The sequence below is a fragment of the Phaseolus vulgaris genome, chromosome 11 (assembly GCF_000499845.2).
Source record: "Phaseolus vulgaris cultivar G19833 chromosome 11, P. vulgaris v2.0, whole genome shotgun sequence".
Classification (NCBI taxonomy): domain Eukaryota; kingdom Viridiplantae; phylum Streptophyta; class Magnoliopsida; order Fabales; family Fabaceae; genus Phaseolus; species Phaseolus vulgaris.
In genome coordinates this window covers 2902164-2922054 of record NC_023749.2, presented here as the reverse complement: position 1 = coordinate 2922054, position 19891 = coordinate 2902164, and the positions used below count along the sequence as shown (strand labels likewise).

General features: G+C 32.9%; 2 protein-coding genes across 3 annotated transcripts; both read left to right on the top strand.

The window, feature by feature from the left end:
• Positions 1-2953: 2953 nt before the first annotated feature.
• Positions 2954-16636, top strand: LOC137832000 (pre-mRNA-processing protein 40C). 2 transcript variants are annotated; one of them, XM_068639988.1, is made up of 17 exons: positions 2954-3149; positions 3342-3463; positions 3570-3661; positions 3790-3939; positions 4759-5389; positions 5493-5659; positions 6290-6327; positions 7282-7360; positions 7579-8049; positions 10049-10132; positions 10851-10991; positions 11111-11217; positions 13458-13581; positions 14555-14698; positions 15382-15528; positions 15946-16068; positions 16163-16636. In XM_068639988.1, the coding sequence occupies exons 2-17, from the start codon at positions 3352-3354 to the stop codon at positions 16484-16486; spliced, it is 2934 nt and encodes a 977-aa protein (XP_068496089.1). In that variant the 5' UTR covers positions 2954-3149; positions 3342-3351; the 3' UTR covers positions 16487-16636. The 2 variants fall into 2 exon arrangements, with proteins under 2 accessions (XP_068496089.1, XP_068496163.1); XM_068640062.1 differs by having other exon boundaries at positions 3041-3149; positions 3790-4400.
• On the top strand, positions 16627-19442 carry LOC137832361 (uncharacterized). Its single transcript, XM_068640535.1, has 2 exons — positions 16627-17778; positions 18740-19442. Exons 1-2 carry the CDS (start codon positions 17689-17691, stop codon positions 19328-19330), a joined length of 681 nt encoding a protein of 226 aa, XP_068496636.1. The 5' UTR covers positions 16627-17688; the 3' UTR covers positions 19331-19442.
• The last annotated feature ends 449 nt before the right edge of the window (positions 19443-19891 follow it).

Below are 19891 nucleotides of genomic sequence, written 5' to 3'. Positions count from 1 at the left end.
AAGCACTTCAAGCAGATTATGTGTCAAATAAAAGTATATGTTAGTTCAATTTTTTGTGTTAATAATATAAATACAATGTTAATATAATCTAACACACCATAAATGAGTTTTCTTTTATTATTTATTTATTACACACACCATAAATGAGTTTTCTTTTATTATTTATTTATTACACACACCATATCATCATCATTGGTCAGTATATACATAAACATACTATTATATTAATAATAGTTTAGTGCATTTAGTGTTATGATAAGCTACAAATTTTAATACCAATTTGTAAATTTAATAAAAATATTAATATAATATCTATATTGTTTTTATATTTAATATATGTAATCTATAATCTAAATAAAAATAAAGTTAGAGAAACAATACAAATTAAATTTACATAAAAATAACTTTATTAACTAAAGTATGTATAATTATTTTTAATAAATAATTATTTTTTATAATTTCAAAATATAATTAAGTGTAACATAATTAGAGAAACATAATGATAAATAAAGAAAATAAATATGCATAATCAGAGAACATAATTTATATAAACATAATATTCCACAACATAAAATATATAATTCCACAGCATAAAATATATAATATAACAGGTATGGTTTTAGTGGTACACATATAAAATAGTATCATTTTTTAATTATTTAAAATTTATAAAAATAAATATTTTCCTTTATTTCAATTATTATAAATAATATATTTTTTTATGACAAATTATAGACTGATGATATTTATATTTGATGTGTATAATATAAATATTCATGTAATTTTAAATGAATTTATCATTTCAACATATTATAAATATTAAAATAATATAGTGTGTTGTGTAAATTCAAACAATGTGGGACCAGATCAATTATCTGAGTTTGGTATTTGCAAATATTAAACTAGGGAACTTCCTTGGTTGAATCAATGATGGAACTTCATTGTGTTGTTTAAGTTAATAGTAATATCACAAAATTATATGTATCCATATACAAGTTCACATACTTGTTGAAGTATTATTAAAAAAATTTAAGCTAATTTTTGTAGTTAGACAGGACCAATGGGTCAAGTTAATCTAATTAAAAATAATTATTCTAAATTTTAAAAAAGTTAAAAAATTAAGTGAAATTAATTTTAATTTTTAGATGTAATGATTTCATATAGAAATTTTAATATATATATATATATATATAAGATAATATTACCCTTATCTTTTAAATTATTATTATTAAATTCTAATAAAACTGGTCGTTCTAAAATTTGAGAACCAATCTAACACTATTTTATTTGTGAGTTAAAAAGAACGAGTAAAAAAGTTTTCTGATTTAATTTAGGTTAACATTTTTATAATTTATTTTTATTGAAGACTATTTATATTATTTTTGTACAACTTCATTTGTGAATGGTCACTTGTAGCTTAAATGTGAACAAACGAATTAAATCATAAATATTTATTCATTCAGAAATAATAAAAAGTATCATATAAAATAATTTTATTTTGAAAACATATGTTATTTTAAAACGATGTGATTTAGTTTACTCATAATACTAAAAAAGGAATAATTTATCAAATCATAAAACCATCTATTTCATAAAAATTTATAAGGGAGGTAGATCTTTAAAGACAACGAATAAGATTACTTAAAACAAAACTAGTCATCAAACAAAGCTTATGATAATAGTTTTTTTTTTAAAAAAAAATAACAAAAGTTGGTGATGTTCTATCCAATCAAATAATAGGTTGAAAATTTTGGCATAAATATTTTGAAGATAAAAAGCTCTAAAAAGGAAGATCACAATATGATTTTTTTCCTTACACTTTGTTTGGTTAAAAGGAAGAAAAAAAAAATGAGAAAAAAAAAGAAAGAAATAAGTGAAACAAAGTGAAAAATATACATACTTTTTCAGAGGAAAATGATATGAAAAGAAAAATAATTATATTTAAAAAAAAGAGTAAAATTAAATAGGTATATAATTATAAAATTTGTCATATATTTATTAAATAGGTATATACAATCGTTTTTATATTTATCAATTCTATAGCAAACCAATAAAAGATAACATGAGTTATTATTTGATTATTTATGTTCACTTATTCAAACCTATGTTTATCTTTTTCTAGTTATCAACAAAGGAGAACACTAATCAATAATGGGAAACTACACATTGAAGTTTGTTGTCAAATAGAATAATACTAATATAATTATCAAACATTATTATACTGAAGAAAGACACAATTTTAAAACATGTCAGTTTTTTTATGGTATCTGAATGAAAAGTAAAATATGTAGCAAAAGATATTTTTTTACTACTAAATAAGGTTTTTTGTTAGTCTATATTTTCTTCAAACAAACATCCTATTATTAGTAATTGAAGTATCAATGAATAATAATTAATCTATGCCATCTTTAAAGTGCATTTACTATAAAGTAAAATTGTTTTAAACATTAACCTGACATTATTTACAATTTTGAACTCAAATTTACCATAATCCTCAGACTCCATTCACCATAAAATAGTGAACAACACAAATAATGTCTAAAACACGATAAATGTAAAATTTAAAACATTACTACACCAACAACAAATATCTTACTAAAAATCTTCACTAATTTGTAAGTTTCTGCTAAAAATTATCAACTTAAAACTCAATTAACAGGATGTATATGTTTGTTTCACAAAATAAACTCTCAAAGGCAAAAGACAGTGCAAATTTTCTCTAAAACAAAACATAGCAACTTTAGGGTATTAATTTAGTGTTTGTGTTGTTTTAATGGAAAAACACCTTACTGATTTCTTGTTATAATTTTGTATACTTTGGTGATTAAATAAATATATTTATTATTTTTAAATTATTGTTTGTTATTAATTGGTGAGAGTTAATAAAAAAGTTATTCTATTATGAAATAAAATTGTGATATATGAATAAGACTCACCGATAGTACTGTGGTCCGAAGAAGCAAGCTAGGTAGCCCTAACCTAATTAAAAAAATATACACATATACATAAAACCAAACCCATTTCCATTTTCTTCTCTTTCAACTCAAAACAAAACGTTCCCTCACTCACTCACTGCTCTTTTCGCTTTCAACTGTTTCCATCCAAATTCTACCTCGCGCCTTCTTCTTCCCTCTCCACACTCTCCACTGGTTCGTTATCATCCTCTCTCTCTCTCTCTCTGCTTTTTCTCTTCATTCTTTATTTGCTTTGCGTCCAATTTTGTTCTCTGTTCGATTTTCGCAGCCCTATTCCTATCGCTTTTTAATTTACGATTCGCCTTTGTCAAAATTGTCGCGAGTTGCTTTGTTTCCGTCACCTAATGTCAATTGTTATGAACGCAGATCGGTTTCAATGGCTTCGCCGGCGTGGTTGTCGCACGAGGCGCCGCCACCTGTGTCCGGAGAAATGTCTCTTCCTGTGGCTTCTCCCACACCTAATTCCTCAAATGCAACTCCTTCTACCGGTAAACCTACTCCTCTTTTATGCTTTCGATTTATCTGATGTTATTTCTGCTGAGTAAATTCGAGCAACGGCTCATTCGAAATTGATTAATGCAACTGCGTTTGTAGCTCCGGCACCGGCACCGGTACCTCCATTTCCTTACGGCGTTCTTCAGAATGCCAATGCTTCGGGAAGCTCTCAGCAGTCTTCGGCACATAATGTCAGTATTATACCGAGTTATTTGCTTTTAGTGTATGGGTGTATGGTGATGTAATGCTGTATTTTAATCACAGTCGCGTGTCGTTACACATTACTCTGTTGGTTATATTTGTTATTTTTTTTATGCAGGTGATAAAATCCAATTCGATAGTGAATCCTGTAGTTTTTCAACCTCCAGTTCCTGGTGTCTCGTCGCATGCTGCTCTTTCATTTTCATATAATATTCCCCCGAGTGGTGCCGCTTTTCCTAGCAACCAGCAGAATACTCAATCTAGTAGTGTAAGTTCCTTACTCTATTCTTATTTTAAACTGTAGAGAGCAAGTTGCAAGATCAATTAGAGAGGAGTGAGTATGGGTGATTCCTTATTTTAGGGAAATTTGTGGAAACTCTTAGATATGCCTGTTTGAGTTGGTGGAAATGTTGGAATGAAGATCACTTGACACTTGATCAGTCTGACAACAATACGGGACAGTTGAAAGTGGTGGAGTGCAACTACTTTATTCCCTCTTCTACCGTGAAACTGAATTTAAAGTGAGATTTTCCTCAAACTACACCAAGCAACAAGTCATTAGTGGATATCAAAACCTTTTAATCCGTCACTTCACTTTTACCTCCCTTGCCATTTCACTTTCAAGTTTCAACCTACTCAAACAAGAATGATAATGACCTTTAAATGCTGAAGTGAACTAAGTGTCCATTGACCAAAGGTGGGCCTAGCTTGGACAGAAAATGTGCTAAGGTAAAATGAAATGCGCTTGAAGTATAGCATGCAAGTAACTTTAATATACACAAAATTTAATGTTATAATGAAGAAAATGGTTTTGTTGGTAGCATAGTGTATGGTGATGTATGTATAATAGCACAATGGGTTCTGTCTGTGCTGCTTCTGCATTAGGCTTTTATGCAATAGTAGATAACAAAGTGATGTTGTTGCTTTCAAATGTGTGTGATGTGGGTACACTCTCAACCCAAAATAAATCATGGATATCATGTGGTGTATGGTAATGAATGTCTTCATGTAATTGGTACACCAATAATCTGACAGGAAAAAATCTCAACAATGATTATTTCCTCCTACTTATACTTGCTTATTGCAGGAAATATCGGATTCTGTTGCACAGGATGTTACTAAATTGTCATCTGCGTCAAGTACCCCACATTCTGTCCCTGCTCATACTTCTACACCCATAATGCCTCCCTCTGATCCTAATTATCGTCCAACTACTTCATGGATGCCCACTGCCATGTCTCTTCCTGTGCATCCTGTAATGCCTACTCCAGGAAATCCTGGCCCTCCTGGATTAGCATCATCTTCTATGATATCTATCAATCCTGCTGTTCCATCTACAGGAACAGATTCTTCCTCAGCAGCATTACTGAGACCAAACATGCCAATTTCAGCCATTGCATCAGATCCTACTAACCCTCTGAAAGGTTTACCCTATCCATCCATGCCTTCTATGGCTGCTCCCCCTCAGGGACTTTGGTTACAGACCCCACAGATGAGTGGTGTATTTAGGCCCCCATATCTTCAATACCCCGCTCCTTTTCCTGGCCCTTTTCCATTTCCAGCACGTGGTGTTACTCTCCCTGCTGTTCCAATTCCTGATTCTCAACCTCGTGGTGTTACACCTGTGAGTGGTGGCAGTAGCACTTTTTCACCTGCTTCCAGCAATCAGCTGAGGGGAACAACTGCTTTGCAAACAGAAGTTATTTCAGGGCCAGCTGGTATGCACAATGCAATGCTACTGCTCCTCTGAAATGCATTTTCTCATTGACATGTTTGAAAAGGGAAATCTCATCCCTAAAATTTGTTGTTTTGTGGTTGTAGATGATAAGAAGAAATTAAATGCTGTCATCGCCCCAAATGAGGATACTTCTAATAATGATCAATTAGAGGCCTGGACAGCCCACAAGACTGAAGCAGGAATTATATACTATTATAATGCCATGACTGGAGAATCAACATATGATAAACCTGCTGGATTTATAGGGGAGGTACTGATACTCGGTCCTGTGTTCTTTGCTGATCCTCTACAGTATTGTGTCCTTCATCACTAAATAATATTATTTTATATACTTTTTATACTCATGTACTGTTTTTATTGTACATAATTCAGTTAGTATTGTATGTTGGTTTGCTAGTAAGTGGGCTGTTAACTAACTACTTGTTATTGTATTATAAATAGTATTGTTGTATTGTGATACATAGATGAGGTAAAATTTCAGTTTCAGTACTATATCTCTTGTTCTCTCTCTCTCCCTTTTTTCTTCTCTGTTTTTTGGAGTGTGTTCTAACATTTATCATTACAAAAATTCTTTGATGTTCTCTATTTGTCAGTATCTAATATTTAATTATTTTAGATAAGGATACTGGCTACCCTAACCAATGGGAAAAGCCTCGGAGACCTGATATTTGTAGACTAAAACTGTAACTTCTAACATTATACAATCATATTGGATGTGGTATATTTGTAGACTAAAACTGTAACTTCTAACTGAAGAAAGTCATATTCGATGCCTTATTTACTATCCAAAACCACCTGCTATTGTATGATGTAGTGTTTATGATCCTATATATTTTTCATCTTAATTCATTTTATTGATGTTTTTTGGATGTGTATGCAGTCTCACCAAGTTTCCGCTCAGCCTACTCCAGTTTCAATGTAAGTTCATTGCATATCTTCTGGTGGCACAAGCCATCTTATTGTACAAACTAACTCTGAATTTATGCTGGGTCTTTTATTTTGTATTTTTCCTGCTGACTTTGTTTTAAGAGGCCTTGAAAAGGTGTCTTTCAATTTTTTAGTTTAATTCTTAGTTCTGTAGCAGGGAAAGAGGACAGTATAAGCTGGTAAAACTATGTGGGGGGGGGGGGGATAAATGATGATCCCCTTGGTCCCCTCTCCAGATGTCAAAATGAAGGGAATGAAAGGGAGGGTTAAATAATAACTATTCTACTTTATTATTTTTTGTGTTAAAACATGTGTGCTAAACCTTAACCCTTTGTTTGGATTGGATGAGAGGAAAGATAATGAAAAAGGAGAGAATTTGCAATTTAGCATTAGGACTTGGAGAGCAAAATTTGAATTCTTTAGTATTTCTCCCCTTTTTATTTTTATTTTCTACTCGATAAAATACAAAATTTCAAATTTTGATTTTTCTCTCCTTGTTTTTCTCTCTCCATCCAAACATAGGGTAAATGTGATTATTATGACTGAACATATTTCGTGAAGAATTGAATACACTGCAACCAATATTCCTAAGAAAGTTTCATGCCTTATTTAGAGATATGGATGAATTGATTGGTGTGGAAGGGTTCTATAATATAGACAAATCAATCTGATCCAATAGAATTTTTTGTGTCAGTACTGTTGGATTGAAAAGAAATCATAATTGCTAGATGTTTAACTGCATATAGTGTCTTGCTATGGTGCTGGGGGTATTACGAGATTCGTTGTTCATGGGTTAGGTGATTTTTATGTATTCCACTTACATTTGTAATTTCTTCTGTCTTAGTTGTCACAAGGTTATTCGCATGTTGGTGCTTAAAAAAAAGTTGTGTTATTATGACCAAAGAATCTTATCTTTTCATCTTTTTTTTTTTTTTTTTGGAATAGGACGGATTTGCCTGGTACCGATTGGCTGTTGGTCTCTACAAGTGATGGAAAAAAATATTACTACAACAATCGAACCAAGGTACGGTTCCCATATTCACAAATCAATCAACTTTATTGTCTCAGTTTGTCTTGTTTACCTTTGAGTTCTTGTCTTTCTGGGTTGAACTACCAAGTTACAAGCTGACATAATGTTGCCTGTACCATTTTTTCTAAATTGTTATTAACATTACTGTGAAAATTCATCTAATAGCTGAAGCTTTCTGAATTGTTTATTTTTTTCATTTTGTTGTATTTTAGACTAGCTGCTGGCAAATTCCAAATGAGGTGGCTGAATTGAAAAAGAAACAAGATGGTGATGTTACAAAAGATCAGTTAATGTCAGTTCCAAATAATAATGTATTGTCTGATAGAGGGTCTGGAATGGTTACTCTGAATGCTCCTGCTATTAATACTGGTGGTCGTGATGCTGCAGCTCTTAAACCCTCTAATCTACAGAACTCATCGTCGGCTTTGGATTTGATCAAGAAGAAATTGCAGGACTCAGGAACACCTGTTACTTCCTCCTCTATTCCTGCACCATCAGTACAAACAGGATCTGAATCAAATGGTTCAAAAGCAGTTGAATCTACCTCTAAGGGAATGCAAGCAGATAATAGCAAAGATAAACAAAAAGATAGTAATGGTGCTGCTAATGTTTCCGATACATCTTCAGATTCTGAAGATGAAGATAGTGGGCCTTCAAAGGAGGAGTGCATCATTCAATTCAAGGTATATTTGTCTCTTTCTTTGAGTCGTTGTAGTTCTTTTCGGTTGTTTTCTGCTATGAGGAATCCTACTCCTCCTGCACTGATCTCATCATTGATTGATAGCTAAGTTAAAATTATCATGTGAAATATAGCTCTCCCCCTCACTTTGCATTTTTTTCCACTCTAGGTTTATTATTCAATGTTACTTTTGTTTTGGATGTTATTTGCATAGTTGTTGTGATTATATTGTTTTTAAGAATTTTATCATTGAAAAGTTCATGAAAGACTGTTAAATTGCTGTTTATTTGTATTTAATTAAATTCTTTATTGCACCATTTCTGTAACAAATTAAAATTAAAATTGTTGGATCAAGTATTTCAGAATTTCGCTTTGTTCCAGAGTCATGGTGCACCCTAGTCCAGTTTCTCTTGGAGCCATAATTCCTTTTTAAGTTTTGTCAGGAAAGAAGGCTTGTAGCGTGGAATGATGGTCTCTGTTTATATTTATGCTTCAGTGCAAATTTTATATTTTATTTTTCGTTCACGTGGATCTCCTTTGTTGACAAAGTGTATGGATTGTAAAGCTATTTTCTTATTTCCAACTAATAATTATTTATGTTTGGTGGCTAGCTTTCTTAGTAGTTTATGAAGGAGTGAGGAATCCTTATTCTTCCTCCTTTGGTAAGCTTGATTTTTCTTCAGTGAATAGGATTTTCTGTTATTGAATAATGATCATAAAGCATATATAATTACCTAAATAATGTATCAGTAAGAATATCTGTAAGAATTTTGATTGTTATTTTATTATTTACTTGTATAGATGGATGAAACAGTAAATGCGCCAAAAAGTAATTGCCAATATTCCTTATGCATATTCTTGTTAAATGAACTATGCTATGCTATCTATTTGTTTTAGAAAGTGTATTTGACTCTTTGGAAGTGGAGAATCCGTTCCTAGAAGTTATTGGGACTATGGTAATGTTATTAGATGGTGTTTCGAGTTTCCTATTGTGAATAACAAAAGGTATTGCTTTAACTGCAAACATAAAAATGAAATAGAAGGCATCCATGTCATCTAGAATAAAAGCTTATGGATGGGATTCTGGTGAGGGGTTTTCTAAGGCTTTGGAGTCTCCAATTACAATGGTTAGCTTTTGTGGTGGGCTTCTCCCAATTATCTTATTAATTCTTATCTAAGTCTTTCACCATGTCTCAGCTGCAAATGGGCAGCATGGGGGGTGACATTACCATTGCAATGTTTGCTTAGGTAGGACTAGTCAAAGGGTTAGTGCACAGCCAGATAGGTTTGGGTACCAGGGCTGTGGAGCATAGTGGAATGTTAGGATAGGATCCAATTGCAAGGTATGAGATCATACATTGGAAATATGGATTCTTGTGTGGGTTTGTAATGCTGGGTCTCCAACTTTGAATGCAGTTTTAGAAGGCTCTATAGAAGAAAACAGGAGTATGGCTTGGGCTTAATCTAGCCCAACTATAAATGAAGTTAGTTACTACTAAAATTATTAGAGCCCTTATTTGTCTGGTTGCACTTAGCAAAGGGGAGAAGTCAGGGGACTTCTGGAAAGAAAGAAGAAGCTGACAAACTGCCCTGGAATAGTTCACATACTTGTATTTGAATTGTTTGGGGTGTTCTGACACCGGGTCCAGGCTTGAGCATGTGTTTTGTCTTGAAAAAAATCAATCTTTCCTCTCATTTCTCTTATCAGGGTAACAACTACAAAATTTCAAATATCACCTACAAAAGGAAGTTCTTAATTTTATGATGTTGAATTGAATCCCTTCTTACTGCCTTTTTACATAACTATAAAGTCCGCTAACATTTGTATAAAATAAGATTCACTGAATAATTGTTTGTGTTTGTCTTAAATCTGTTCTGTGTAACCAGTGTGTGCACCATAAAGTTGTAAACCATGATTCACTCTCGTAAAGTTGTAAACCATAATTCATTTTCGCTTTTGTTCATATCAAATAATTTGTTTATTGTGTTGGTTAATTTTGTAGGAGATGCTCAAGGAGCGAGGAGTGGCACCATTCTCTAAGTGGGAGAAAGAATTGCCAAAGATAGTATTTGATCCTCGTTTTAAGGTATCATGAAACTAAATATTTTTTAATATTTTGATTGGGAGCCAGTGGCCTTTCCTTCAACTGGGACTGTCATAGTAGTACATAAATTGTTCACTCAGTTTTTTTCAATGCTGGAATTTCTATCAACTTTGTCTTAATTGTATCATGTGTGTTGCGGGAATGGTATCCCTGTTTAAGTTAGTAGTTTCACTTGATCAAGTTGTCAAGAAGTGAAAATGTAAAAACAAAAAACTTATGTGAAATTAAGTCTAATTTTTTGTATAACACGTGGTTTAGTGTAATTGATTCAAGAGTAAGTTCTAAATTCTGTCCATGTATGTAAATGTTTCATCTTAGGAGCCATATCAATATTATATCTTTCAATTTTAAAGAGTTTGCTGCTCCCACTGCCTAGTTTTTTGGGGGAAGAAAGGTAAATTTGTGCATCTTTGGGCTCTTGCAGGAAATTGTTCCTTGCCAAAATTATGTAGTATGGTTATCTTCTATGGCCTCCTTATGATTTTCAGCCCATGGTTTCTTTAGGGACAGTTCTCTGATGGACATGCATATGGGCTAGAAAACTTTTGGAGACAATATACCTAGCTTTAAAATTGTCTATTCTTTTTGGAACGTGTCTTATCCCCAAGATTGTATTTTCTTGTATCTTATTATATTTCCACGTTTTGGCTTGTTTATGTTGTCATGCAAACTTTTTATTATATATAATGTGTCGTTACAGGCCATCCCAAGTTATTCTGCTAGGAGATCCTTGTTCGAGCATTATGTTAAAACTCGTGCTGAAGAAGAACGCAAAGAAAAGCGGGCTGCACAGAAGGCTGCAATTGAAGGATTTAAGCAATTACTGGATGAAGCCTCAGAGGTTTATATTGCCTTATTTTGATGCTCATTCATACTAATTATTCTTGCACTGTACAGTCTAACCGTCTTCAATCTGTGGAACTTCTAAATGCTTATACAATTTGATTTTTTTTTTTTCAGGATATTAATTACAATACTGATTATCAAAGTTTCCGGAAGAAATGGGCAAATGATCCACGGTTTGAGGCATTGGACCGCAAGGAGCAAGAGCACCTATTGAATGATAGGTGCCACTTTGCATTTTAATAGGATATTCCGTTTGGTTTCTCTCATTCTTTTGCATGTGATGTTTTCACATTCACATCATCCTTTCCATTATATTACTTATTTGATTTGTTAATTTTCACACTAGTCATGCTTTTGGATCTCCTAGCCTAGGAATAGAGGTGGTCTATCATATCACATGATGCTTTTGTGCAAGTTGTGTTTGGAAGTCTATATTTCTATCTGTCATTCTTAGCATGGATATCGAATAGGTCATTTTCTTTTTCATTCCTTGGATTTTGTGAACATTCATCATGGATGTTGGGCATACAAAGTATAAAAGGTCCCTACTTAATCTTTCTTAATAAGTCTTAATAAGTGGACTTTTAAGCATAATTCAACCTTACAAAACTGGTTTGTAAGGTAAGATTTGCATTCACTTATATACTATGAATTGGCCTCATCTCTAACCGACTTGGGATTTTCAACATGAGACTATATATATATATATATATATATATATATATATATATATATAGGTGGTCTGATAGTGGCCCGATAGGCCCATAAAACTCTCAATAGGATAGACTCTAAATGTCTCTAATACCATATTAAGAAGTGAACTTTAATCATAACACAATCTTACAAAACTGGTTTGTAATTTGAGGTTTGCACCTACTTATATATTATAAATTTATCTTATTTCTATTCGATGTAGTAGGATCTCTAACAATAAGCATGTTTTCTAATCGAATTATGGTAGTATTCTTTAATGGAAAACAAGTTTCTGGGGTCTAGTATTCAACCTGGGAAGAGATTGAATTACCTACAAAGTAGCCACTGTTTGATACAGTATCATGTCTGTTGCACATTGCAAAAATTTGTTAAATGCATATCCATTGACTTAGAAATACGAAAGATAATGCTGGGAGCCACTTAGTCCGAAAATCGGATAGGGTTGATTGAAAACCTCAAAATTGTGATGATTGATGACAATATTTGATGCAGTTGAGTTTTACGAAGCCTTTCTTGGTGATTTAAGAGTCTAATTGCATGCCAAATAGTGGATTTTCACCTTGTTTTGGAATCACCCAATTCTGAGTTTTGTAACATGAGTTACATCCACACCTTAGTTAGGTCCGAAATTCATTGAGGCTAAGAAGAATCCTCATCAATATCAAAAGTTGTGCTATACATGTTAATCTCTTGATTAAATTAAGCAACATCCTGGAACTAGGATTTATCTATTGATCTGCCTTGAACTCATGGGATCAAGGTTACTGCATGGAATGGGTTTTGATTGGTGCTATTGTGCTTTTTATGGACTTCAGGTTGATAGTGTTAAAAGAAGGAAAAATGTTAAGGTTGTTCAGCTTAATTAGGTACAGATCAAAATATTGGTTGAGAATGTTAAATGTAAATAATCAATACATACTTGCTTGGCAGTAGGGCTGTTCACGAGTTTACAATATAATTATTTGATAGTTGTATCAAAATGTAATTGTAATCTGGTTGGATTAATTCAGATTTGGTAGAGCAATGAATCCAATCCAACCCAACTCAACCCAAACAATTCTAATCAGGTTGAGAAACGGGTGTAATGAAACACAACCAATGAACACCTCCTACTTGGTAGTCTTATGGTCTTATATATTTATTTATTTTTAGAATTAGGTGCATTTTTTTTTCATTTCCCACCCTCTTGCCCTACAAATTTTACCAGTTATTTGGGAACGCAAATGCAATATTTCCTTTGTTAACCATCTTTACATTCTACCTTCTGTTCCAAGGATGATTCCCAAGAGAGGGGATGATATTTTAATGTAGCTCAGTTTCTTTTACCAAGTAGGCATAAAAGACAAAGGAATCATACATCTCTTGCATGTTTGTTTCTTTTCTTCTTTCTATATGGCATTTGTCAAAAATGAATGGCATCTTTCCAGCCAATCCTTTTGATTTTTGTTATTCAAAATTTGGTGCATCCAACTCGGGGAAGTTCTTAACTCTGTGTATATGTACTGCTTTGGTTTGGATCCTCATTTGCATTAATATTGAACTTTTTCCTAGACAGAGAAATGATTTCTGTTGTAATCCTTGAAAGCAACTTGAGTCAGCAGGTAGTAGGCTAATGACAGACTCTCGCATTCACTGTGGGTGTGTCCTTATGCCCTCTGAACTCTTTGAATTTGCATGGTAGATGGCTTTTTTTATCAAATGCAGTGTTTACAGAGTGCTGGTTGACGGGTTCCTCTTTGTGTTTCAGAGTATTTCCTTTGAAGAAAGCTGCTGAAGAAAAGACTCAAGCAATGCGTGCAGCTGCTGCAGCCAGTTTTAAGTCAATGCTTAAAGATCGTGGGGATATATCTTTCAACTCACGTTGGTCCAGGGTATGTGTGTTGTAAATTAGTGTTGACATTTTATTTCTGCTTTTTAGATGCAGGATTTGAAACGCATTCTAGTGCTGAGATAATATTATGTAATTTTCTTTCAAGATGACAAACATGCGAGCTTGTGTAATTTTTTAAGTTGTCTCCTTATGAGTTAATTTCTTAACTTATACATGTTAGATCTCGGCCATTAGTTTTTACTCGAGTTGATGCCTGAAAAAATGGGAGGGATCAAGTCTTACTTCACAAGTGGCTGTGTTTTTTTTTGGATTTGAATGAAATGTTTTGGGTTATATGATAGCAGGCTGAAAAGTTTGTTTTCTATGCTACTGAGAATGATATTGGCTGTAACAAAATCAAGTGTTGATTTTCTCAATAATCATTATTTATTTAAATATCACCGTCTCACACGTACAGGGGCTCAATATATTCGTAATTGTTTTTAGGGGTATATTAGCAAGCTGAGATGCTCTTGGGTACGACTTGCTAATGTTCTTTTTCTGATTGAGCCTTTCTAATATCTTCCTTTTAAAAAACAAGGAGGATATGTTAGCAAGTGTTGGAATTAGGAATATTTTAGGAGAATAATAACTTCTTTAATGTTTATTGTTTCAAGTAGCCTATATATACTCATGGTATAGCTAGGGTCAATGAATCTTAGGTAATTGTGGTATCTTAAATTCTTCTCTCGTTAGATTCTTTGGCATTGATTATTTTTGTAGTGCTCCTGAATATAAATAAGTTCATTATGCTGGGCAAAAAAACAATCAATCACATTTAGAAAGTTTTCCTTTCTCATTTTCTCACAAGCTTCAACTTCAGATTTGTTAATATACTTTCAAAGTTTGATAATTAACTCGTTTTAGAAACAAGTTTTAGTATACATGTAAGTGTAACTTTTGAATGTGGCATATGGATTTCTCAAATTTTCTGTGACTTGTTCTTCCTAATCTATAATCTTCTGTGGATACAGGTTAAAGAAAGTTTAAGGGATGACCCAAGATATAAATCTGTGAGGCATGAGGATAGGGAAGTTTTGTTCAATGAGTATTTATCTGAACTGAAAGCTGCAGAATACGCCGCAGAAAGAGAGACCAAAGCTAAAAGGGAGGAGCAGGTATCTGCCGGTTAATATGCAATGATTGCCTTTTTAAATGAGCAAATAAGTTGCTAAATAGAAACGAGAATAGCTGTCATCTACTCTTTTTCCGTATTATCATTGTTATTGGTGCCCAGTATGTTCATGGTGGGTAGAGGCTTCTGAACTGCACATTTTTAGCTCATTGGAAGTGTACTTTTGTTGTAGTGACTTTTATTTTGGGTATTGAAGTGTCTTTTATTCATTATTTTTCTTTTTTATAATGGTCTTTTTTCCAGTTAGTTCATGAATGTCGGTAAATAAATAAGAAGTCCTTGAAAGTAGTTTCCTTTTTTAAATATTCATCCTTCGTTTCAGATAGGTCCCTACATATTGTCATTGAAATGCAATTTAGTCTATACACTAAATTGTATTTTGATGATAACACACAATGACTAAATTGCATTTTAATGGTGAAATGCACGAACCTACTTAAAATGAAAGATGAATGAGAGATGGATGTTACTTTCAGGGACTTTATTTTAATTTATTTTAACTCCAGGACTAAATTGAAACCTCTATATATACTTTCAAGGACCAAATTGACCTTCCTACCTATTTATTTTTGTATAGATGTGCTCCCATAACAACTCATTTTCATTACTTTTTGTGATGTATTGATTTTATAAAGCAAGTTACAGGAAGTTGCAACTATTTTACAGGACAAGCTCAGGGAAAGAGAACGAGAGCTGCGCAAAAGGAAGGAAAGAGAAGAACAGGAAATGGAGAGGGTGCGACTAAAAATTCGAAGAAAGGAGGCAGTTACTTCTTTTCAAGCTTTACTGGTGGAGATAATCAAAGATCCTCTGGTATAGATTTCTTTTTTGTGGAAGGGCTACGGAAATTGTTTTCAAAATCTATAATAATCAACTTAACACTATCCCCCAATCTGAAAGGATTAGAATGTGTGTAGTGCCTCTGGATTTACCTTACTTTTGTTTCGAGTAATGATATCTTCTCGGCTTTATTCTCCCATTTCTGGCTCATCGCAGTTCAGTACCATCTTGAATGTAAGATTAATGTGCATTCCGTAATTAGAAGGCTTTTATTAAAAAATAGATGAGAATTAGATTAATGCGAGTGAGTTTTTCTGACACTTGATTGCTTAAGATTGCTCACTTGTAATTTTCTTATTTACTAGGAACTTGGCTGATATTGATGATTAATTTTATCCCATTTTCTTTTATTAATGTAAAATTAATGGCATTTATGTACTTTGTTCTTAGGCATCATGGACGGAATCCAAGCCTAAATTAGAAAAGGATCCTCAAGGACGCGCAACTAATCCTGAACTTGATTCTTCTGATACGGAAAAGTTGTTTCGGGAACACGTGAAGATGCTTCAGGAGGTAAGTGAACAATATATGAGGTAGTGGTTTTGTTTGTATGCCATTCACTTATATGTCCCACTCCTAACACCGGTGACCATTGTGATTTGGCCAGCGATGTGCTCACGAGTTTAGAGTTCTGATAGCTGATGTATTGACTTCCGATGCTGCATCTCATGAAAATGACGATGGAAAAACAGTGCTTAATTCTTGGTCTACAGCGAAGCGAGTTCTAAAATCTGATCCAAGATATAACAAAGTTCCAAGAAAAGAAAGAGAAGCATTGTGGCGGCGGTATGCAGAGGACATGCTGCGGCGCCAAAAGGCATCTCATTCACACGATTCCAGGGAAGACAAACATAGTGACGGTAGAGGTAGAAATCCTCTAGAATCTTCCAAATATCCATTGCAATCTGGGAGATCGCACGACCGAAGATAATTCTTTTTGTAACTCCTCTCTTACTCTATCAATTCTCCCTTTAGTTTGACGTTAGAACATAATTATATATTATCAGTTCGTAATACTGTTTACACTTTACTTTCAACATTATTGAGAGCAGTGCCCCCATATCCTTTCTCACTTTTCAAATCACTTTCTTCCCTCATTCAAACCAGATGCATAAAGATTACTTTATCCTCTCCACGCGGTTAATCAATGATAAAGATTCTAATAACATAATTTCATTGTCAAATAATTTGAGTTGGAACATATACTTGGGTCATTTTTTTAATTTAAATGTTCAAATGTTCAAAATGATGTTCGTAATAAATATGCATTTAAATACTTGTGCATGTATTCCTCCAACTCAGGAAAATTATATTTATATATTTTTAAAATCTTAAAACTCAATTATATAATCAAATATATATTACTGATTTAATTTAATGTTATATGTTGTTTTAATGGGAAAATACCTTACTATTTTGTTTTAAAAAAATTGAATACTTTGGTGAATAAATAGAAGATATTTACTATTTTTACGTTATTCTTTGTTATTAAAAAGTTATTAAAAAATCAGTGCAAGTTATTAGAAAGAGTTATTAAAAAATATTTTTTTTATGAAATAAAATTATATATATGAATAAGACTCACTGGTCTAAGTTAGTGCAATTTTTTCATAATTTTTTCATGCACCTCCTTAAATCTTTTAATTTCAAAACTATTTTTCGACAGAAGATGGAGGGTTTATTTTTTATTTATTTTCAAATTATATAATTTGTATATTTTCCAAACTCTATAATTCTAAAGTTCGTAGATTCGAAAAACCAAATACTTATTTTAATAATTAAGGAACTTATTACACATAATATTAAGTAAATGATTGATAATATTTCAAAGTTATATCAAATATGATGGGATAGAAAGAAGATATTCGTAGGTGGGAAATATTTTTTTTTATCATTAGGAGGGGAAATGTTTACATGATATAAATTAAATTCAAAATAAAAATATGTTAGTTTCATGTTAAATAAAAATTATTTATATATGTATATATATCATTTCAATTTTAATATATTTTTGTCACAAAATAATTTTCTCCAAAAAAGTTAAGAAAAACATGGATTATTTACTCTAATTTAATTTATTAAAAAATTGACGAAATTTCCATTATACAAAATTTATATATAAAATTCAACCTAATGGAAGAGAAAGTGTTAAGAGAGTGGAAACTGCAGAAGAAGGAGCGGAAAAAAGGTCATAAATCACAGATTGAACACCTCCGATTCCGGGTACGTACTCCCATTTATTATTTGTTTACTTCTCCAACGGTGTCGTTCAAGTTTTGTGTAACGTTGCTTTTGTTTTTCTTATAACGGGGAATCGTAACCAACAAATCCCTTTTCGTTTGCGTTTACCGTCTCTGTGTGAAGAAGATTTCCCCTTCAACATAACACTCTCTGTTGATTCTTTTAATTTCATCATATGTGGATTGATTGGTTCTGTGTTCTTGGAAATTTGTATTTCTGTAATGCCACGCATATATGTTTGATTGATTTTGTGTTCCTCCACTTAATATTGTATCGCTTGGGATATATACTTGATTTGATATTTTTGCTTCTGGACTTTGTATTGTGTTATTGGGATCCTAATTATCGTCCAACTACTTCATGGATGCCCACTGCCATGTCTTTTCCTGTGCATCCTGTAATGCCTACTCCAGGAAATCCTGACCATCCTGGATTAGCATCATCTTCTATAATATCCATCAATTCTGTTCTTCCGTCTACAGGAACAGATTCTTCCTCAGCTGCATGCATTACTGAGGAAGCCATGGACAAAGAAAGCCGTGGACATATATAACTTCCAAATTGCAATATAAGATTTCTTTATTGCAGGATGGTGCGAAGATGTTGTGCAGACATGTATAACTTTTCCTGAATTGATTTTAGCTTATAGAAAAGCTCAATGCATTATTTTAATAAATTCTTCTCTTATAAGTGCATTGTAAGAAATTTGTGCAAATTAGAGCATACTATGTTTTGAGAACTGCAATGGAGTTTGAAATAGCGTTGGTTTAAAATACACTTCAAACACTGATTCAATTGGATTCCATATATTGGTTCCAAGCAAGAGAGTTTGTGATATATGTATGGTTTAAGACTTTTAAGTATTATATTTAATTAGATTTGTACGTTCTGTGATATTACTATGACTATTTGCTTGTCTCTGATGTTTATCTGTTGAACGCAGACAACCTTTCACTGTCAGTGGTTTGAGCTCAAGCAACATCAAAAAATGCTTCTGGACAACAATGCGATTCAGGAAACCCATTATGAGGTTCTCAATGTCAAAGAAGATGCAAATTATGAAGAAATTCGTGCCAGTTATCGCAGTGCTGTACTCAGCTTCCATCCTGATAAGCTATTGAAGACGTCAGAGACATCTAGCACTAATCAAATAGATGGAGAGAGATTCCTCAGAGTACAGAAGGCCTGGGAAATTCTGAGTGATTCAAGCTCCCGCTCGCTTTATAATAACGAGCTGCGAAGAACAAGGCAGGATTTCTTGGCCGCCGAAGTTGCCGAAGTTGCAGAAGATTTGAGCTTAGATGATATGATGGTTGAAGATGCTGGAGAAGCATTGGAACTGTTCTATCAATGCCGATGTGGTGATTACTTCTCTGTAGACTCATTGGAATTGAAGAAAATGGGATATTCCTTAGTGAGGGAAGGAAGTGGGATATCTATACTCAATCTTGATACTTTACCAGGTTCAGTAATTCTTCCATGTGGATCTTGTTCCTTAAAAGCTCGTCTCCTAATCAGTATGGATGACAGTTGAAATCAAATCATTACCAATTTTTTTGTATGAATACTGAGATTGAATACTGCCTTTAATTGGGTAAATTTCCTGGGGCAGAAATCTGGAATAGAACGCAGTGATATTTGTTTCAGATTAGCTATACCAAGTAAGTCACCTCATCAAACCTAAGAAGCTTAGACACGGCACGGACACGGAAATACGGTTAAACTGAAAATTATAGGACACGTGATACGGCTATATATAAATTAAAATGTAGTAATATATTTTGTTATATAAAAAAAAATCAAGAAAAACATAATGTTTAACTTTTACTTTTTGGAGATTTTAATATTTTGTTTGAGATTTTATCAGATTTTATCTGAGATTTAGTGTGGAAGAGAAGAGGTTTTTAAAACACTGAATCGCGTCTTTTTTTTTTTGGCTTTTCTGGCGTGTCCAAGGAGGGAAACGTGTGGCGTATTCAGAAAGAGGGTCGTTTCCGGCTCAATAAAAAGCGTCTGACACCGTATCGGACACGCTTTCGCCGCATCGGACATGCTTTCGCCGCGTGTCCGTGGTGTATCGGAAACACTGACGATG